Source organism: Myotis yumanensis, unplaced genomic scaffold (genome assembly GCF_028538775.1).
Source record: "Myotis yumanensis isolate MYYU_CA2020_CCGP unplaced genomic scaffold, mMyoYum1.0.hap1 SCAF_3, whole genome shotgun sequence".
NCBI classification, from domain to species: Eukaryota; Metazoa; Chordata; class Mammalia; order Chiroptera; family Vespertilionidae; genus Myotis; species Myotis yumanensis.
In genome coordinates, this window is record NW_027223754.1 from 119,949,331 (window position 1) to 119,972,653 (window position 23,323).

Here is a 23,323-nt window from a genome sequence, read left to right on the forward strand (position 1 = left end):
TTTTAATATATTCAGAATCATCTATTATCTTCCTGTACAGAAATTGAATCTGTGTTTTTTAAAAAATGATGGAATTTTCAAAAACTGATTATTTTTATAACTTATATCCCAGAATCTATAGCACAACAGTACAGAATACATAAAAATAGAAGCATATCAGTTTTTTTTTAAATAAAACATTCAAGAGCAGACTTACCTGGTCTGGGGAGGGTTTATGATTGGTTTGATTGGAATGAGAGGATTTGAAGTAGTCGTCCTCATAGTTGTCGGCCATTAGCTTCATTCGATTTTGTGTCTAAGAAGAAATGATTCATAAGGTTACATTTAGATGAAAATTCTATGACACTGTAAAGTAACAAAGGCCTTAAGAATGTCATAAGAAAGGATAAAACTAATCCTGTCTGAGATAAAATAAACAGGATTTCTGAGGATATGGGGGAGGTTTAGGTACAGCTATGGACTGAATTGTATTCCCCTCCGCGCACCCCCCCCCCCCCCCCCCAATTCACATTGGAGCCTATCCCCTAATGTGACTGTATATGAAGATAGAGTTTTTAGGAGGTATTTAAGATTAAATGAGGTCACAGGAGTAAGGCCCTAATTGGACAGGATTGTGGCCCTGTAAGACAAAAGATACCCCTTCCCCCCACACTGTATTTTTCTCTCTGCCATGTGAGGACATAGTAAGAATGTGGCTTTTTCAGCCAGGAAGAGAGCTCTCATCAGGAACTGAATCAGCTGGCACCTTGATCTTGGACTTCCCAGCCTCCAGAATTGTGAGAAAATAAATCCTGTGTGCAAACCACCAACTCTATGGTATTTTGTTATGGCAGCCTGAGCAAACTAAGACAAGGTCCTAAATTGGTACAGGATTTTTTCTTTTCTTTTTTTTTTTGCGTGGGTGGGGGTAATCTCCTCAAATTAAGCACTTTAAGCAATGCTTGTTTCTTAAAATAAATTCTATATTATCCTATAGATAGGATAGGACTCCGTAACTCTATTTTTCACTTCATGATATACAGACCCATCTTTCCATTTATCTACATATATAAAAGCCTAAGCAACCACTATGACTGGACGGATGGCTGGTAGCTATGATGCACACTGACCACCAGGGGCAGACACTCAATGCAGGAGCTGCTCCCACATCCAACCTCCTGTGGCCAGCCAACCTCCCGTGGCCCCTCCCCCAAGCCATCCCCAAATGCCGGCCAGGCCGAGGGACCCCACCCATGCACAAATTTGTGCACTGGGCCTCTAGTGTTATTATAAGAACTATTTATCCTTTTAAACAACTATTTCATTTTGAGAATGTTATATAACATACTAGAGGCCCGGTGCACAAAAATTTGTACACTCGGGGGAGGAGGGTCCCCCCCAGCCCAGCCTGTGCCCTCTCGCAGTCTGGGACCCCTTGGGAGATAACGACCTGCTGGTTTAGGCCTGCTTCCGGGTGGCAGAGGGCAGGCCCAATCCCTAGGTGCAGCCCCTGGTCAGGCTCAGAGCAGGGCCGATTGGGGAGTTGGGGCGCCGCCCCGTCATGCACAGAACAGGGCGGATTGGGAGGTTGCGATGCCACCCTCAGTCACGCTCAGGGTAGGGCTGATTGGGGGGTTGGGGCACCGCCGTCACACTCAAGGCAGGGTCAATGGGGAGGTTGCGGCGCCACCCCCTGTCACGCACAGAGCAGGGCCCATCAGGGGTGTTGGGGCTCCGTACCCTCTCATGCACAGAGCAGGGCTGATCAGGGGGTTGAGGAGCTCCCCCCTGTCACTCACAGAGTAGGGCCGATAGGGGAGTTGGGGCACCGCCCCCTGTCACACACAGAGCAGGGCGGATCAGGGGGTTGGGGTGCTGCACCCTGTCACACTCAGGGCAGGGCCAATGGGGAGGTTATGGCTCTACCCTATCACACACAGAGCAAGGCCCGTGGAGGGGGGTTGGGGTGCCACCCTCTATCACCCACAGAGCAGGGCCGATCAGAGGGTTGGGGCGCCGCCACTGTCACACTCGGGGCAGGGCTGATGGAGAGGTTATGGCTCTACCCTGTCACACACAGAGCAGGGCCGATCAGGGGGTTGGTGCGCTGCACCGTCAAACACAGAGCCTCAGGGAAATCAGGGGATTGGGGAGCTCCCCGCTATCAGGCACAGAGCAGGGCAGATAGGGAGGTTGTGGCCCCGCCCCCTGTCACACACAGAGCCACAGGGCGATCAGGGGGTTTGGGTGCTGCCCCCTGTCACGCTGATCCTGGTGCCAGGAGCCTCGCTGCTCCGCTGATCCCGGTGCTGGGAGGCATATTACCCTTTTACTATATAGAATAGAGGCCTGGTGCATGGGTAGGGGCCGGCTGGTTTGCCCTGAAGGGTGTCCTGGATCAGGGTGGGGGTCCCCACTGGGGTGCCTGGCCAGTCTGGGTGAGGGGCTGAGGGCTGTTTTCCAGAAGCGAGTGACTGAAGCTTCCAACTGCTCCTTGTTTTCTTTTTTTTTTTTTATTATTCTGGGCCAGCTTTAGCTCTGAGGCCTCGCCTCTGAAAACATCGATACAATGTTGCTAAAGCCCAGCTGAATGAAAGCCAGTTTCTGGTGTTTTGTTTAGCTTCTTATTTGCAACATAGTACATAGCTGCTTAGAGTTGCAGTTGAGAGGCCGGCAAGTGAGGCGGGGAATGTTGGAGTCCGCAGCAAGCAAGCCTCATGCTCGCTTCAGTGCCTGGCTGCCGGCCGCCATCTTGGCTGACAGTTAATTTGCATATACTCACTGATTAGCCAATGAAAAGGGTAGCGGTTGTAAGCTAATTACCATGTTTCTCTTTTATTAGTGTAGATAAATATTAATATTAGGAAAAAGTTATCATTATCTGTAATGAAATTATTATATACCTAGAAAATCCTAGACAATGAATTGAAAAACCTTTCTCACCTATTACAACTTACAATAAAGTTCAGTAAGTTGATCAGACAGAAGCTACACATATAACATTCAATATCTTTTCTTTAAACCATCAATAATTCAGGCTTTAAAATAAGTCAAAGATTTTGAAATCCTCTTCTTTAACCCTAGACTAGAAGAGAATTATTACCATTGCCATTTCTTTTCAATATTTACCAAAAAGGAAGCAATTCTATGTAATTGGTTACTTTAAGCCCTGAATAGATGAATTTATGTATAATTAACATTGTACATAATTAACATTTTATATATATCACTAGAGGCCCGGTGCATAAAATTTGTGTCCTGGCGGGGGGTCCCTCAGCCCAGCCTGCATCCTGTCCAATCTGGAACCCTTCAGGGGATGTCCGACTGCTGGTTTAGGCCCGATCCCACAGGCAGTCGGACATCCCCATCACAATCTGGGGCAGCTGGCTCCCAACTGCTCGCCTGCCTGCCTGCCTACTGATTGCCCCTAACCGCTTCTGCCTGCCAGCCTGATCACCCTCTAACCACTCCCCTGCTGGCGTGGTCGCCCCCAACTGCCCTCCCCTGCCGGCCCGGTCGCCCCTAACTGCCCTCCCCTGCCAGCCATCTTGTGGTGGCCATATTTTGACCACAAGAGAGCGGCCATCTTGTGTGAGGGCATGACGATCAATTTGCATATTACCTCTTTATTATATAGGATGTTTATATACAGTGGGGCCTTGACTTACGAGTGTCCCGCCTAACGAGTTTTTCGAGATATGAGCCATCTCTCGGCCGATTTTTTGCTTTGAGTTGCGAGCTAAAATTCGGGTTACGAGCCAGCTTTCAGATACCCGACCACTAGTTGGCGCAGCGAACGTCACAGTGAACGCCACAACATCAGCCCAGCATCACATGTCTCACCCCGTTCACTTTAAGATTTGACATATGAGTAATTTGAGTTATGAGCTCCATCACGGAACGAATTAAACTCGTAAGTCAAGGCCCCACTGTATATAGAAATGTTATGTACATGTAATATTTTAGAAAATTCGCTTTACAGAGCAAGCAATTCAGAAAATACAAGGTACACTATACATAAAATCAAATAGTAATATATATTGCACTAATATTGTTATAAGCTGAAGTTTTAAAGACAGTAGAAATAAACTTGCTAATACATATGATCTAAATATTTCACTGTACATAATATGAAAAATAAACCACGTGCATACCTTTAATCAGTGATAAGCACTGTTAATATTTAGGTGTATTCATTCAGCCTCTTCCTATGAACATAAAAATAGCATGCTGTTCTGATTTATTCTATTTCTGCTACACTATGGTACTTTTAAAAATTACAATATCTTACAGTATATTTTGATATCTGGTAGGACATGCTGTCCTTCCCCTCCACTAATTCTGCTTTAAATTTGATTGGGTATCTTAAAACACATTTTCTTTACTAGATGAATTTAAAAAATTTTGCCTAGTTCCATAAGGAATTTAAAATATTTTGTCTAGTTCCATATAGAGATTTTTCTTTGGTATTTTTTCATGTAATGATGCCTGGGTCTGAATTCTAGTTCTACCTCTTACCAGCTATCTAAGCTTGAGCAAACTACTTGAATGCTTTGAACTTAAGTTTTCTCATCTTTAAAATGAGAATAACAATACTTTATCCCCATAAGACTGTTGTGAGGATTAGTCAATTGACCTAACACAAGCACTTAGAAAGCAGTCTGGCAAAATATCAACACCCAATACATTTTAGCTATCACCATCATTATAAACATTTTTTATGTCATTAAATATTATTCTAAAATGTAATTTTAACTAGCTGCAGAGTATTCAATTGAATGAATGTTTGAGTCCCATGTTATTGGGCATTTAGTTCTTCATATTTTCACCTAATAATATATACACATTTCTAAGCCAGTTCCTCCCTTCATTATAAAATGAAAGCAAAGAAAATATATATCAAGAATTATCTGTGATATCAAACTTATACCCTGAGATAACTTATAGTGACACTGAAAATATGTAGGATAATTTTCTTGTGTCATGTGGTATTGCGATGACAAATGGAAAGTCTTATGCAAAGCAGCTTGGAAAAGGAGGAAGGAGAGAGACAGGGCAAAGCGGTGTAACCAGAAAGTGAGCAAAACATCTGCACGTCATTCATTTAGCTAGGAAACTTTTCCATGTTGACTTTAATAAGAATGTGCAGCAAAAGTATACTTGCCTAGTTATTTTCTTAGAACATTATGCACTTAATCTTTAATATCTGATTTCTAGTGTAAGTTAAAAAACTTAAAAGAACTAATAAAGCACACACAAATCCACCTTAAAGGCAGAATGTGTTTCAAGTATTTCGTAGGAATGGGTATGAAGCCTCCCAAAGGAACTGATCACATTAGACAGATAAGATCAAAGATCACTCATCTGATCCATGTAAGTGAATGAAGAAATAACCATAAGAACTTCTCCATTTCTAAAACACATGAAGATTATCAAAGTTTAGTGTTCCTAGGTCTAGTATTCAGAAATTTGGTGTGAAGCCTGTTCTCTGCATAGTCATGAGGGTTGAGCACTAAATATCTGATGGCTCACAGAGCATTAGGTATTATACAGACTGTGTAAATAATTCTGCCCTTAAGGAGCTCTTGTACCACTCTCTTCTTAAGATAAGGCCAACAAAACAAGCAAAAGAAGTAATTCCTTCATGTTTTACTGACACAAAAGGTACTTTATATCCAAATATTTTCCTTCTTGAACCATGCCATGTGCATATGCAGATAGTGAACTCTCCTTGATCAAATGACATAAAAAATAAGATTGTCTGAAGGAAGAAAAAAGAGAGAGAAATAACTTGCTGAAATAAACTTCTTTAGTTGTAAATGCATATCTGTGTATATAGGTGCACATATCCTACCAGAGAAAAAGGAGTTCACTGTTTTATCTGTTAATCTTTTCTTCTAAGACTAAGATGCCAATATCCAACCAAGGTGTTATAGAAACTATATTTCACAGAAAAATACTTAGTTAAGCTGAGAAACAGTACATGTTAGTATTGAAAGAAAAGGTTTGGATTCTGATCAGTTATCTAGTTGTTCACTAATCTTTGCTTTTCAGTTTGTGATAGTGCTATTAACTTACCTAAGTAAGTTTTAAAAATAATTATACCTAGAAATACTCTGAGATATTTTGGAAAACACACCATAAATACATTTTAACCTTAATAACTTGAATTACTTCCAATTATAATAATATCTAAGAAAGTATTAAAATTATATCCACATACATTTGTTAAACCTTGGAAATAAATTTAGTCTAGTGAATTTTAATTAAGCTTTATTTGTTACATTGGTATTTGATATACAAAATGAAAAAAAAGCATAATCCCTATCAATTTCAGTTAGATGAGCCAGATTGTATTAGTTATAAGTTTAACAAAATCTCAACAAATGACATTTAAAACTTTATTTCATGAAAAAAAAAACCCATAACTTTTTGAGTTGTTTCACATGTTTGTCATTTTATACATACTTGACTGAAGATTACCTATCTAGTTTGGGAAGTTCCTTTTCCATTGGTTAAACAATGGAAGCCTTGGGAAGAGCTCATGAGAAGCAGTGCGCTAGGAATGGGACAGCAACAAGATTAGAAGAAATAACTGTGCTAAATTTAGCTCAACAGCTGTCACAATCAGATTACGTTTTCATTCCATTTTATTACCTCAACTGGAGTGTTAGGCCTACAATAGAAAAATGTGTCTTCTACTGATTTTGTTTTGATTTTAAATAATACAGTTTGGTAGTTAAATTTTGGTCCTGATTAGTACTTTTAGTTTACTGATGAAATCATGAAACTTATTATTATTCTGCAAACACTTTCTACTATGCACCAAGCAAAATGAAACCATAAAGAATCTCAGCTACAGCAACCCAAAAGCTGACCGATTCCCCCCATAATTGCCATGTTATTTAAAAAAACTTAATTATTATTATCTTGAATATTTTGTGTATTTACATAGTATAAGAGTCTAGGCAGTAAAAGTAAGTCTACCTCCTAATCTTGACAGTTCCACTACAAAGGGCTTACCACGGTTACCACTATCTTGCATGTATTTCCAAAGATTTCCTGTCATTGCATGGTTCTATAAGTGTACACACAACAAATACAGTAGGTCCTCGGGTTACGTCGGAGATCCGTTCCTATGGCGTGACGTAACGCCATTTTTGCTGTAAGCACCTACATAAGCACCTACGTCACTCACATGGGGACATACACAGCAGTAATGAAGTGAAACAGCAAAAAAAAAAAAAAATTAAAAGAAAGATAACAATTCCTGACCTTTACTTGTGGTAAATAAATAATAAGAAACATAAAGCGCATATGTACATACTTCGAAATGATGGAACTTTTTTTTTTTAATAAATAAATGGGAGATGGCGATGTAACCACAAAACGACGTACATCGAGTCCAACGTAATCCGAGGACTGTCTGTATTAGCATATTCTAGTCACTATTCTATACTATTTTTTCATCTAACTACATTTTGAACAGTCTTCCATATAAGTAAATAAATGGCTGCCTTGTTCTCTTTGCTGAAGCACATTTAGGTTATTTTTAATATTTTACTGTTAACAAACGATGCTGTAAGAGTAATCTTGTACTGACAAATATAAATTGTCAAAACTAAGTAAAATTATGTTATATTTCACTCTTCCTCTAAATAACTTTTCTCTAATATGAAAAGCCTAAATTTGTTTGGAGTTGTTATAAAGTCCAGGTCCCTAAGATACACACCTGGTTCCACAGAAAGGTAGAGGGGTGTGAATGAAAAGAATATTCATATGTCTAGTGGACTTGTACTTAATTGAAATAAAAAACAATGAACAATGATGGCATAAAATGTATATAGCTGTTAGAAAACTTACGTTATTTAATATGGAAAGATCAAATATATTCAAATATAGTATGTGTACTTTAGTATTTCTGAGGCTAAAGAAATAATGACACAAGTGTATATTAACTTCTCAATCATCAATAAAACATCTAAGTTATAGTTGCAGGCTCAGTTTACCAACCTATAAAAGGTTTCTTAATCCTTCAGTGGAGACCTACCTAAAGCGACACCAGATTAAATCACTATTTAAAAATTATTATACTTTGCAAATAAGAATACGACAGAGGTAGTTTGTGAGGCTCCTTAGGAATAAGAAGGTGTTCTTCTAAATTGTTCTATTATTTCCTTTACCTGGTTTCTTTTTATCAGTGTCACATATTCATAATGAAGAGACACACTGAGCAGCATATATCAAATCCATCACCATGCAGGGAGCACTGTGAGCCCCTTTTTACTTCCCCAGGTCTTCTTACCATTCCAGGTATAACTCTCCACCTGTTCGGGTATTTTGTTTGTTTTTAGGTATTATACTAGGTGTACCAGTTAATAATGCAGTTTTTTTTTTCAGTAGATGGAGTTACACATATGTTGATATATATGCTATTTGATATATATGCAATTTTGTTGTATTGACAATAAGCTTCAACATTTCATATGTCCAATTTGCTGAAGGTGTTAACATCATAGAAATTTTTACACTTAAAAATGTCGAATTTTGTGCCAAAAAATGAGCATTTGCGGGAAGTTATATTTCATTACTTTATTTTGAAGAAAAGTGCTGCTGAATACTTTGGGAAGCTTATGGTGAACATGCTCCATCTCAAGATACTTGTGAATGCTGCTTTGAACGCTTTAAAAGTGATGATTTTGATGTGCAAGACAAAGAATGTCCAGGTAACCCGAAAAAGTTTGAAGACCAACAATTACAAGCATTATTGGATGAAGATGCGTGTCAAACTCAAAAACTTGCAGAAAGGTTAAATGTTGCTCAGGAAAACAATTTCTGATCATTTACAAGCAATGGCAAAGATTTCAAAGGAAGGAAAATGGGTGCCACATCAACTGAATGAAGACAAATGGAAACCGAAACATCATCAGTAAAATGTTGCTTCAATAGCACAAAAGAAAGTCTTTTTTGCACCGAATTGTGACTGGCGATGAAAAGTGGATTTATTTTGAGAATCCCAAATGCACAAAATCATGGGTTGATCCAGGTCAACCATCAACATCGACTACAAGGCCAAATCGCTTTGGAAAGAAGACAATGCTCTGTGTTTGGTGGGATCAGGAAGGTGTGGTGTATTATGAGCTTCTAAAACCAGGTGAAACCATTAATACTGATCGCTACCCACAACAAATAATCAATTTGAACCACGCTTTGATCGTGAAACGACCAGAACGTTCCAGAAGACACAGCAAAGTAATTTTGCTTCATGATGATGCACCATCACACACTTCAAAACCATTTAAAGACACGTTAAAAGATCTTGTCTGGGAAGTATTAACCCATCCGCCATATTCACTAGACCTTGCTCCTTCAGATTACCACTTGTTCCAATCGATGGCATACCCACTTTTTGGGCAGCACTTCAAAACGTACAAAGAAAAGAAAAAGTACGAAGAAGTGGAAAATTGGGTCTCTGAATGGTTTGCCTCAAAACAAGAAAAGTTCTATTGGAACGGTATCCACAAATTACCTAAAGATGGGGAAATGTGTAGCTAGCGACGGACATTACTTTGAATAAAGCACTTTTGATGTTTCTCTTGAAATTATCATGTTTTCTTTGATTACAAAATCCACATTATTAACTGGTATACCTGGTAAGGTTAGGACTAAGGATCGGGTTAGGGTTTAGGCATAGGTTTATAGTTAGGTTTGAAGTTGGGTATAAGGTTTTGGTTAGGGCTAAGGTTGTGGTTAGGTGTAGTGTTAGGGTGAAGGTTAGTGTTAGGGTTGAGGTTATGGTTAAGGTTATTGTTAAATTTAGGGTTAAGGTGATGGAGAAATTAGGTATAGGATTAGGTTTAGGGTTGATGTTAGTTTTAAGGTTAGTATTCTGCTGAGGATTTTTGCATCAATGTTCATAAGGGATACTGGTCTGTAATTTTCTTTTCTGATAATGTCTTTGGCTTTGGTATCAGGGTAATACTGGTCTAATAGGAAGTACTACCTTGAATTCAATTGTTTGGAAAAGTCTGGGAAACATAGGTATTAGTTTTTCTTTAAATATTTGGTAGAATTTAAGAGTGAGGCCATCAGGTCTAGGGCTTTTCTTTGTTGGGAGATTTCTGATTACTGATTCAATCTCCTTACTAGTTATTATAGATCTACTCAGATTTTCTAATTCATAATTTAGTCTTGGTAGGTTTTGTGTTTCCAGGAATTTGCCAATTTTATCTAGGTTATTCAATATTTTTGGTGTCCAATTGTTCAGGGTACTCTTTCACAATCCTTTTTTTTGTTAATCTTCACCCAAGGATATTTTTTCCATTGATTTTTTAGAGAGACTGGAAAAGTGGGAGGGAAGGGAGAGAAAAAGAGAGGGAGAGAGAGAAAAACATCGATGTGAGAGAGGCACATTGATTGGTTGCCTCCCCTACGTGCCCCAACCGGGGCTGGGGAATGGAACTTGCAGGAATCCAATCCATGACCCTTCAGTGCAGTCTGACTCCCTAACCACTAAGCACACCGTCCAGGGCTTAATTATTTTTTTATCTGTAGAATCAGTAATAATGTTCCCACTTTCATTTCTGATTTTAGTAATTTGAGATTTTTATTTTTCTTAGTTCATCAAAGTAAAGGTTTATCAATTTTGCTGATTTTTACAAAGAACGAACTTTTGCTTTCATTAGTTTTCTCTACAGTTTTTTCTAATCTTTCTTTTTCTTTCTTTTTTTTTTTTTTACCTCTACTGTAATCTTTATTATTTCCTTTCTTTTGTGAGTTTTGGTTAGTTTGTTGTTGTTCTTCTACTTCCATAAGTTGTAAAGTTAGGTTGCTGATTTGAGATCTTTCTTGTTTTTTAATGTAAGCATTTGTAGCTACAAATTTCTTCCTTAGCATTGCTTTTACTATGTCTTATAGTTTTATGTTGTATTTTTATTTCCATTCATCTCTAAGTATTTTTTAATTACCCTTGTGATCTTTTCTTTTATCTACTGGGTGTTTAAATGTGTATTACTTAATTTCCACAATTTTATAAATTTCCCAGTTTTACTTTTGCTATTGATTTTCAAATTCATCCTGTTGTGGTAAAAGAAGACACTTTGCATGATATATATCTTTTAAAATCTATTGAGACTTAATTTGTGGTCTAACATATGGTCTATCCTAGAAAATGTCCCAGGTGCACAGGGAAGAATGTGCACAGGGTAGACTGTTGTGTATATATCTGCTAGATCTAGTTGATTCACTATGTTTAAATCCTCTATTTTCTTACTTGTCTTCTGTCTGGTTGTTTTAGCCTTTATTGTTAATGGGGTTTTGAACTCTCCAACTATTATAGACCTGTCCTTTTCTTCCTTCAATTCTGTCAGGTTTTGCTTCACATATTTTAATGGTCAGTAGGTGCATAAATGTTTGTATTTGTTTTAAGCATTCCTTGTTTTATTATACTCGCTTCATTGTGCTAGTAGCTTGCAATTTTACACAAATCCAAAGATATTATGTTTCTTACAAATTAAAGGTTTGTGGCAACCCTGTGTTGAAGGAGTCTATTGGTGCCATTTTCCCAACAGCATTTGCTCACTTCATGTATCTGTGACACATTTGGTAATTCTCACAATATTTCAAACTTTTTCATCATTATTATATTTGTTATGGTGATCTGTGATCAGTGATATTTGATGCTACCATTGTAACTGTTTTGGGGTGCCATGAACTGTGCTCATAACACAGTGAACTTAATCAATAAATGTTGTGTGTGTTCTGACTGGCAGCTCCCCCATCTCTTCCTCTCCTTGGGCCTTCCTATTCCTTGAGACTCAGCAATATTGAAATTAGGCCAATTAATAACCCTATTATGGTCTCTTGAGTGTTCAAGTGAAAGGAAGAGTCACATGGCTGTCACTTTAAATCAAAAGCTGGAAATTATACTTAGTGAGGAAGACATGTCAAAAGCTTTGATAGGCCAAAAGCTAGGCCTCTTAGCACCAGGGTAAGTCCTGAAGGAAAGTGAAAGTGGTACTCCAGTGAATAGATGAATGATAAGAAAGCAAAAAAAAAGCCCAATTTCTGATTTGGAAAAAGTATAGTGGTGGATAGAAGATCAAACTAGCCACAACATTCTCTTAAGCCAAAGCCTAATCCAGAGAAAGGTCGTAACTCTCTTCAATTCTAAGAAGGCTGAGAGTAGTGAGGAAGCTTCAGAAAAAAAAGTGTGAAGCTAGAGGTGGTTGGTTCATGAGGGCTAAGGAAAGAAGCCATCTCCATACATAAAAATGCAAGGTGAAGCAGCAAGTGCTGATCTGGAAGCTGTAGCAAATTATGCAACAATATAGTTAAGATAATTAATGAAGGTGGCTACAGGAAATGACATTTTCAATGTAGATGAAACAGCCTTATATTAGAAGACAATGCCATCTAGAATTTTCATGGCTACAGAGGATAAGTCAATGCCTGGCTTCAAAGTTTCAAAGGACAAGAGGACTCTCCTGTTAGGGACTAACACAGCTGGGGACTTTAAGTTGAAGCCAATGCTCATTTACCATTTCAAAAATCCTAGAGCCCTTAAGAATTATGCTACACCTACTCTGCCTATGCTCTATAAATGGAACCACAAAGCCTGGATGACAGCACATCTGTTTATAACATAGCTTACTGAATATTTTAAGTCCATGGTTGAGACCTACTGCTCAGAAGAAAAAGATTCCCTTCAAAATATTACTGCTCACTGACAATGCACTTGGTCACCCTAGAGCTCTGATGGAGATAGACAACAAGATTAATGTTGTTTTCATGGCTGATAACATAACATCCATTTTGCAGCCCTTGGATCAAGGAGTAATTTTGACTTTCAAGTCTCATTATTTAAGAAATAACATTTTGTAAGGCTACAACTGCCATAGATAGTGATTCCTCTGATGGATCTGGGAAAAGTAAATTGGAAACCTCCTGGAAAGAATTTACCAATCTAGATGCCATTAAGAATATTCACGCCCTGATTGGTTTGGCTCAGCAGATAGAGCGTCGGCCTGTGGACTCAAGGGTCCCAGGTTCGATTCTGGTCAAGGGCATGTACCTTGGTTGCGGGCACACCCCCAGTGGAGAGTTTGCAGGAGGCAGCTGATCGATGTTTCTCTCTCATTGATGTTTCTAACTCTCTATTCCTCTCCCTTCCTCTCTGTAAGGGATCAATAAAATATATTTTAAAAAAAGAAGAATATAGGAAGAGGTAGAAACATCAACGTTAACAAGAGTTAAGAAGAACTTATCCAACCCTCATGGATGACTTGAGGGGTCCAAGTCTTCAGTGGAGGAAGTAACTGCAGATGTGGTGGAAATAACAAAAGAACTAGAATTAAAAGTGGAGCCTGAAGATGTGACTGAATTGCTGCAATCTCATGATAAAACTTTTACAGATGAGGTGTTGCTTCTTACAGATGAACCAACAGTGGTTTCTTGATATGGAATCTACTCCCAGCGAAGATACTGTTAAGACTGTATACTTTCCCTGAATTCAGGCCAGTGAATGAGAGCCAATAAATAGTCAACTAGGCTCCTACAAGTGTTTAATGTGACTCTTAATAGACAGTTTGGTATTGGTTTTAGGTTTGCAATTTGGGTACAATTGTAAAGAAAATGTATGCATTTAAACATAGGACTATGAATTCAATCTCTTAGTAGATTTGTGATGATTTGACTAGTTAAAAACTAGGGAGGCTTGGAAAGTGCACACTCAAAATTGTTTTTCAGAGAGCCCACAATTTTAGATTTTAGCACTAGTAGCTTGCAATTTTACACAAATCCAAGAAAAATATCATATCTAATTCAAAAGCTCTATTCAGGAACATGATTGGCAATTTCATAAACTGTATTTTAAGCATTCTGTACCTTGAAAACCAACTACCACAAATACTGTTTTAGTACTAAAGCTCAACAATTTATGGAGTTATTTAAATTCTTATATTTTGTAGAACTTTTGAAATACAGGTGGAAAAAACCCTTGGACCTCAGGTATAACAGATGTTCATTCTTCAACAGTTACTATTTTCCAGTAGCTTTTCAGACTCTCATCTTTATGAACTCTTCTTGAGAATGCAAATTCATTATTTTTTTAAATTAAAAAATTATGGTGTCCAAAAACTACCTTAATAAATGTTGTGTATTATTTTGGGGGGCAGAAATATATATGATAGTAATAGTATTTTAATACCAGAATTATTTTTAAGGGTAATTTAGGGTTACTAGCACATAGGTCTTCAAACTTGGTAGCTTAATAATCAGCCTATGTGATTTCAAATACTGAGCTTTGAATCAGAACTCTCTGCCACAACCACTATTCATTAATCCAGTCAACAATCTAATCTAATAAAAGAGAAACACGCAAATTAACCACACCTCTGCTACGCCCAAGTCACGCCCACCAGCCAATCAGAGCTACTATATGCAAATTAACCCAACCAAGATGGTGGCCGGCAGCCATGGAGCTGGAGCAAGCAGGAGGCTTGGTTGCCCCGGCAATGGAGGAAGCCAAGCTTCCCGCCTGCCCTGGCTGGCTTTGGCCTCCACTCAAGGCAACAAAGTTTCAATTACAGAAGATAAATAAATCCCAGATACCTGCTTCCAGCCAGCCTCCACTGGGAGCTTGGGTGGCTGGGGGCCGTGGCCAGCCTGCAAATAGCCATCAGCCCCTCACCCAAACTGGCCAGGCACCCCAGCAGGGCTCCCCACCCTGAAGGGGGTGTGGCCAGCCTGAAAACAGCCATCAGCCCCTCACCCAGGCTGGCCAGGCACTCCAGCGGGAAGGGGGTGTGGCCAGCCTGAAAACGGCCCTCAGCCCCTCACCCAGTCTGGCCAGGCACCCCAGCGGGACCCCCACCCTGATCCAGGACACCCTTCAGGGCAAACCAGCCGGCCCCCACCCATGCACCAGGCCTCTATCATATATAATAAAAGGGTAATATGCAAATTGACCCTAACAGCAGAATGACTGGGAATGACTGGTCACTATGACACACACTGACCACCAGGGGGCAGATGCTCAATGCAGGAGCTGGCCCCTGGTGGTCAGTGCACTCCCACAGGGGGAGCTCTGCTCAGCCACAAGCCAGGCTGATGGCTGCCAGTACAGCGGTAGTGGTGGAAGCCTCTCCCGCCTCCTCAGCAGTGCTAAGGATGTCTGACTGCAGCTTAGGCCTGCTCCCCGCTGGCAAGTGGACATCCCCCGAGGGCTCCCAGGCTGCCAGAGGGATATCTGACTGCCAGCTTAGGCCCAATCCCCTGGGGAGTGGGCCTAAGCCAGCAGGTGGTCATCCCCCGAGGGGTCCCAGACTGTGAGAGGGCGCAGGCCAGGCTGAGGGACACCCCCGAGTGCACAAATTTTGTGCACCGGGCCTCTAGTTTCTAAGATAATTGTTGAAATGAGAAGACATGCTTTGATATAAGATGGGGAACAGATTGACCTGTCAAGATTATAAAATACTTAAAAAATTGAGAGTAATCCTTTATGGTAATTTATATATTTTCACTGTAATTTTAAATAAAGATTGATTATAGTACTATTTATCATGGGAGAATTATGAAATCATTAATAATATGGCTCAAGGCTACTGAAATCTCTAACCAAAAGCACACAATAATGGCAACACATTTGGTATAGTGATTAGCAGTGTCAACACTGAAGTGATGTGAATTGTTCAGTCACTTGCAAGCAATGTGACTGGTTAAATTATTAACTCTCTCAGAATCTCCTCTGTAAAATGAGGATAACTATACTTCAAAGGACTACTGTGAAGACTAAATGAGTAATTCAGTAAAGAACTCAAAACAAGGCTTAGCTCAATAAGTGTTAGATATTCTCATCTGTGAGACTAATGGCATGAATACTGTTTTCTAGAAATGCACGTAGTAGTACAGATAATTTCATTAGGCCATGTAAACTGCCCATGCAAAGGGCATTCACTAGTAGCCAATGTAGTTTATTTAATATTGCTCCTCTTGTCCTTGAATGCAAATATAATTTAATCCCATATTCACTTTTAATAAGTATCCACATTAATTCAAAAGAGATCAAAAGAAGCAGTAGGAGTATGTTTTGTGGAATATATTTGTCTAACTCCCACCAAGTTAAGTTTAGTGGGGGAAAGGAGAACCACCCTGAAACCAATCTTTGTAGATTTATGCTTAATGGGATCCTCAGACCAAGGTCAATGAGCACAGGAAACACAGTTATAAATCATGCCACCTGAAAGACCTAGAAAAAGCAAACAAACAAACAAACAAACAAACAAAAAAACCCAGACACAGACAATAGTATGGTAATTGCCAGAGGGAAAGAGGTTGGGGGAAGGTAGAGGAGGGCAAAGCCGGGATAAATGGGAGAGGAAAGAGACTTGACTTTGGGTGGTGAGTGCACAATGCAGTGTGCAGATGATACTTTATTGAGTTGTACACTTGAAACCTATATGGTTTTATTAACCAATGTCACTCCAATAAATTCAAGAAGGAAAAAGAGAAAAGAAATAGAAGCAGTAAAAACAGGAGGGGCACAAGCATAGGGGCAGGAAACCTAGGTTGATTTATTTGCATTGAGACAATTCAAGAGGGATCAGGAAACTCAAAAGATTTATAAAATCCCTGTGGCATCATAAAAGGCAGCAGTCTGACAATAGGAAGGGCAAGTTAGATGTGATGCTAGAAAAGAAGGGAAGAAAGAGTCTTATCAAATTTTTGTGAAGAATTTTCCTACATCTGGAATTGATGACAAAAAAGATGGAACAGATGGATGAAAGAAGACTGGGAGGAATCCAGATTTCCTCATGTCTCCCAACCTCTGAACTTCACTTAACTCCAAGCAAGCAGAACTCATCAAAATATAACGTTTCTTTGTATGATACAACAAGGTTTAAAGGGATAGTGAGTAACCATGATCTTTTTTGCAGCTTCAAAATGAAATACTTGTTACTTTCACAGAATAAGCAAATTCCTAGAGACAGATTTAAACAATCCTTACATATGTGTTTTCTTATGGTTTATAATTGCTTCTTTTAAAACTATTCCTAATGTCAGCAATTATTAGATAATATAACTATAGGTAAATATACTGATTTGTCAAAACATGAAAAATAACTTTAGACCTTAAAATACATTATTATCTATCCATCCAATACTATAGATGAGGAAGATAAAACCCAGAGAGGGTAAGTTAGGCAGATTGTGGCCTGGTTTAATTTTAAACGCGCGCACACACACACACACACACACACACACACACACGTTAGTTGCCAACATTCATATCAAAAGATTTATAGGTAAAGGGGGTCAAAAATACAAACTTTATAGAAAAATAAGTCCTGGGGATGTAATGTACAGCATGATGACTACAGGAAATAGCACTGTAATGCATATTTGAAAGTTGTTAAGAGAATAAATCTTAAATATTCTCATTATAAAAAAAAACTTTGTGAACTATGTGTAGTGATGGATGGTAACTAGACTTACTGTGGTAATCATTTCACAATATATACAAACTAGAGGGTCGGTGCACGAAATTTGTGCATGGGGGTGGGGGGTGTCCCTCAGCCTGGCCTGCACTCTCTCGCAGTCTGGGACCCTTTGCTCCTTACTGCCCGCCTACTTGCTGCTCCTTACCGCTCAGCTTGCTGCTCCTTAGCGCTGCTGCGGAGGCAGGAGAGGCTCCCACCACCACAGCTGCACTTGCCAGCCGTGAGCCCGGCTTCTGGCTGAGCGGTGCTCCCCCTGTGGGAACACACTGACCACCAGGGGACAGCTCCTGTGTTGAACGTCTACCCCCTGGTGGTCAGTGCGCATTATAGCGACCAGTCGTTCCGCCTTAACGGTCGCTTAGGCTTTTATTATGTAGATATCAAATCATTATGTTGTACTCTTAAAACTAAAATAATGTTATATGCCAGTTACTTCTCAACTGAAAAAAAGATTTAATATAAACATCTGGATTCTTGGGAAGAGTCGGGGGAGATGGGTGCTTGGGTAACACAGGGCCCACATTTTGCATGGTAACAACAAGCTGGAATTCCAATGGCTGCCTCTATACACAAAGCATGTGGCTCCTACTTAATCCCAGTTTTCTCTCTCCTATTGTTTTACACACTTCACACACTATTATTTATGACTAGAGGCCTGGTGCACAAAATTCATGCATGGGGGGGAGCGTGGGGGATGTCCCTCAGCCCGGCCTGCACCCTATCACAATCCGGGACCCCTTGGGTAGGGTCCCTAGGCCTGGCTGGCGATCAGGGCCTATCGGGGCTTTCCTTCCCCCGGCTGCTGGCAGCTGGCCCCACCCCAGCCACTGCCATTGCTTGCCATCTGTGCGGCGCTGCCCCCCCCCCTCGCCCCCTGCCACTGGTTGCCTCCCTTTGCAGGCAACAGGTGTGGGGTGCGATTGCTTGGCTGGCCCTGCACAACCACCACAGCATCGCTGGCCGGTAGCCTGGCCCTTCCTCTGTGAGGCAATCGATCATGGGGCTCAGATTGATCGCGAGGCTCCCAGATCAATCGCCTGGCAGAGGGAGCCCCACAATCGAACGCCCCAAAGAGAGAGAGTCCCTGCCCACCTGGCCGGGGCTCTGTGATCCATCGTCGTGCAGAGGGTGGCCTGGGCCTCCCTCTTTGGGGCGATCGTGGAGCTCCCCTCCTCCCCAATCAATTTCGCCGGTGGCCTGGGCCTACCTCTTGGGGTGATCACAGAGCCCCCCCCATCGATCGCCCCGCAGAGGGCGGCCTGGGCCTTCCTCTGCGGGGTGATCGTGGGGTGAAGGCGGGGCCCCCCGACCAATCACATTGCATCTGTCTTGGCTGGCCTGGCGCCGGTGCGTGTCATAGCATGGTTGTCCGGAAGGTCATCCGGACGGTCGTTCTGCTGTTCAGTCGTTCGGTCTATTTGCATATTACGCTTTTATTATTATAGATAGCTGCTTGGCCCAAATAGCCCTGGGGTTAGGTGCTCTAAGGGGTTTGAATAGTACTTTGTAAGCTGTGAAGTGATGTATATTAGTTGATGGTGATATTACTGCTCAAGATCATATACTAAGTTATCAGCAGAGCTGGAGCTAGAGCTCAGGTCTCTTGACAGTCAGTTTAGTGCTATTTATATTGTATCACTGCTTCATACAAACAAGAGAACACCAACAGTTACAGGATGCGGATTCCTATAACTGAAGAAACAGACACACCAATGAGAATAATCTGGCTTAGAATAAATAAAACTGACAATTGTAGTATAAGTAAATAGTCTCTCTTTTTCTTTCCTCCTCCCCTCTCATGTTTTAACTTGTGCCCAAAAGAGGATGAATGTGTGAGTGGAACAAAAGCATAGGATTGTTTTGCTAATGATAAGAAAAACAACTGATTTCATGTCTATAAAATTCCAAACTACAAAGATGAGTCTTGAAGTGAAGATTAAAATAAAGATTGAGCTGAGGAAGTAGAAGGCAATTCCAGAGGTGAGGACAGTAAATGGAAATTGCTTACATCCCGTTCCTTTCAAATAAATCTGGATACCATCAGCATGAAAAATCTAGCTGATCTTAATGTTTGTAGTGGTTTAGAGGAACAAGTATATATAGTGATTTTTAATATATAAAAATCTAGACTTGAAGGGAGACAGATCATTAAAAAGAGATTAACATTTTTATCTAAGTCAATAAGAGCTGTTAAATCAATAAATACAGACTGAATTGCAATCTTACTCTGTCCCCTTCTAAATACTGTGACTAGACAAAAGGCTTTCACCTTCTATGGTCACGAAACAGTAGCCACTATCAGGAGGTAATGTCACAGAGGACAGCTAAAAGGGTGACATCAGTGTAAGCAGCAAATCCAAGGGAAAGTAGGTGCTGTCAACTGCAACCTAAAGGCTCCTCCGGCAGTGCTAACACAATGTGCTCTCTGAGGAATGTCTGCTCAGTCAAGCAAAAGGTAGCTGGCATCATACATGTGTGGTGAACAAATGGATACTTGAATGCTCTCAAAGGCTGGTCTCATTATCAAGAATTTAAAATGCTTAGTGAGATAGATAAATGCCTAATACATTTTACTTTCCACAAACAGCTTCTGTGGCACTCAAGCTACTTTACACCTGCTACTTATTTTTTTTCTCTCGGTTCACTAACAACTCAGGAGCTCTTTGTAGCCGTACTCATTACTATTCTCCTTTTACAGAATGGAAAATAGTTTTATGTTTCTCGTTCTAATTTTAGATGTCACTTTTAAACTAGTTTTAATACTGTGATAAATGGGTTTTTCCAGTTGTTCCAGAATTGGTGACCAGGACCCAAAGCTAGAAATAAAGAAGAGCTAAGCAAGCTACATTATAAAGACAGCTTGCTAAGAGGTGACAGGAAGAGTACTGCTGTCCCCCAGTCCAACATGTCAGCACATGCCTTTTTGGTTTTGAGACCGGTGTGAGGATGATGCTAAGATGGGTAGCAGAAATCTCGGTGTCACGGAGAGTATATATTCATGCACAGAGGGCTCTCTTTGTCTAATCTAAGTGAGAGGGGCTCAAAGAGAATTCAATCCTAAATCCTAGAGTATTCAATCCTAAAGTGTGGGTGTGAGTGCAAGAGAAGGAGATTGCCATCTCATTCCTTTGTACCTACTTAGGCACCAGACATGTTGATGTGCCCTGTGCTTATCTGAGGAGGAAAACACACTGAGGCTAGATGGCAGGATGGACAGAGAAGCACTGGGGCTTGGCAAGAATGCATGAGTTTCTTGTGGGTCAAGTGACATTATAGAAAACAATCAGGCTTGTGTCTTTTGGTTCTACTTTGACCCCAGGGGGTCAATGTTGGTGGGTTGGGGGGGAAGCAGCATTAGAGTACTGTAACAGTATCAGAGGACCCCAACACCAAAGGCAAAAGAAACAAGAGGAACAAGAGAACATAACTTGTCCTTTTCCTACTGCAGGCCCCTCATGTGAGCTGAGTAGGGAAGAAATGAAATGAATTCTGATTTGTTGTCTGATCTGCTTTCTGAGGTCATAGATTTAAATAGTCTTTTCTAGAGTTTAACATAAATGTGGAGTCACACAGTATACATTTTTCTATGTCTGGATTTTCTTGCTCAGTGTTTTTGAAACTCATCCACATTGTTGTGTGTATTTGGAGTTCATTCCTATTTATTGCTGAACAGCATTGCATTGTATGTATATACCACGGTATGTTTTTTCATTCACTTGTTGTGGTAGCCAACCTTCAAGACAGCCTGCAATGATACCCATCTCCAGTTATTGAAACCATCATGTTGTTTCCTCCCATACTGTGGAGGGTTGGTCTATGTGATCAATAAGATAAGGCAGAGGTGATGATAAGTCACTCCTGAGACTATACTATGAGACATTGCAGCCATTTTTGTAGTTATTCCATAATTCTGAAAAGTTATGCTAGTTAGGGATCTAAAAAAGAGGCATGTGTGCAAATGGTAAAGTCACAAAACTAGAAAGTGAGAGAAATAGAATGTATGCTTGGGAGTTATAATTTTCCTAGTGATGACAACTTTGGACAGGTGGGCATTTAGATGATGCTCTACAATGATCAAAATGTAAGATTTAAGGAAGACTACATTTAAAAAATGCTATATTATAGTTGTAGTATTAAAAAAAAAACAGGTAGAAAAAGGATAAAAAAGTAGCACTGTCCTGTTTATCTAAATACTCTGGGAAATACGTTCTTCCTCAGAGGAGGAGAACACTGCACTACTGTGTAATTCTGAACACAGTAGTCTGTTGAAAATTGAAGTTGTTGGAAATGACTGAGAACAAGAGCCATAGTTACTGAAATGCCACTTCCCTCGATGAACCTGCATCACCTGCGGCATGGTTCTCACAATGGAACAGCTATCTTTGAAAGGGAACAGAAGTGGGGAGGGATCTAAGTGCTTTAGGTTTGCTACCTTATTTAATTTCACACCAACCCTGGGAGGCAGGTAATGTTGTCCAGATTCAAAGATGAGTAATATAAATCTCAAAGAAGTAATTTGTCTAACTGGTAAAGGGATAGCTAGAATTATAACCTAAGTCTGATTAGTTAACAGGCTGTTACTAGGAAGAAAGACATTTGTTTTTGATTAATACAATATGAGACAATACATAGTAGATGCTCAGTGAATATGAAATGAATGGCCAAATAAATCACAGAATGCAGGATGATTTGCTGAGGCTGTCGGCAGAAAAAGATGGGGAGGCCAGGGACTATACTGTCTACAGGATGGCTTTGCCACATGTTTTAGGGCAACCAGTATTTTAAGCACTAGACTGAGAGATTCTTTAAGGAAAATATTGTGTCTTTATTCCTCTTGTGCCTAGAAGATGCTGAAATAAAACAGTATATTGTCTGGCATTTAATATTAATGCAAAGGATTACAAAATTGTAGTTGTAAATAAGATTTGTCTAGATTCAAACCAAATCAGTTTTGGTTTGTAGCTTTTATCATTTAATGTTATCTTTGACTTTTAAAAACAGAAAAGAAACCACCTAGCCTGTCTTGAAAGGTCCAACCTGCCCATAACACATCTGTACAGAGCACACAGGGGCAGAGCCAGACTTCACACTACCAGCAAATACAACATGGAGGCTGTAAAATTCTTGAGGTAAAAAGAAAATAATGCTGAGTGAAAGGCCATTTTGTGACAGCCGCTGTGGCTAAACAGACTGTATTAATGCTTCCCAGGGTTCTATCTGAGTTTACATTAAATCCAGAGCGGGTACTTGCCAATCACAGTGGGGGCTTCTTTATGACTTATAATTGGAACACACTGGTTGGCACCCACTACAGCACATCTGGAGTTTGTTAGAGAACCTTTAGTTTTTATGTTTGTCATGGGCCCTGGCTCCTTCCTCTGATGCAGCCTATCCAAGTGCTGCTTTACCATGAATGAATCAAGGAGACAAGTTACCCTGGGATGTGTATGTATGGTTATAAGTAAATCAGGACCATCTTAGCAGGTGACCGCAAAATCTAAATCCCCTGTTGCTTCACCTCTTTCTGACAATAGGAATCACACATGAATGCCAATAGCCCCTCAGGCAGTGGCAGGTCCATTTATTGGAAAGCCTGGTCAGTGCTGACTGCTTCCCTATTAGAAAATGCCTTTAGATTAAGACATTCCAGCAATTCAAGGACTAGAAGCTTTAAATTAAAATAACATTGATGTCATATCCACTTTCAAAAAGCTAGTACACACTTAGAGGAATTAAAGAATCAAAATTTATTTGGCAAGACCAGTTTCTTCTTGCTCACAGCATCTAAGACACATTTTTTAAAATTAAACTTATTGGGGTAAGATTGTCTAATATAATTATACTAG

General features: G+C 40.1%; 1 protein-coding gene across 6 annotated transcripts in view; it reads right to left on the reverse strand.

Annotated features, from left to right (window-relative positions):
- The window catches only part of ERC1 (ELKS/RAB6-interacting/CAST family member 1), a 503,328-nt gene that overhangs the window by 100,809 nt on the left and 379,196 nt on the right, over window positions 1-23,323 (reverse strand). For all 6 annotated transcript variants that reach the window (XM_070409489.1, XM_070409487.1, XM_070409488.1 and 3 more), the window contains one exon: window positions 197-295. In XM_070409489.1, coding sequence (XP_070265590.1) covers window positions 197-295 — 99 coding nt within the window. The remainder of the gene's footprint in view (window positions 1-196; window positions 296-23,323) is intronic.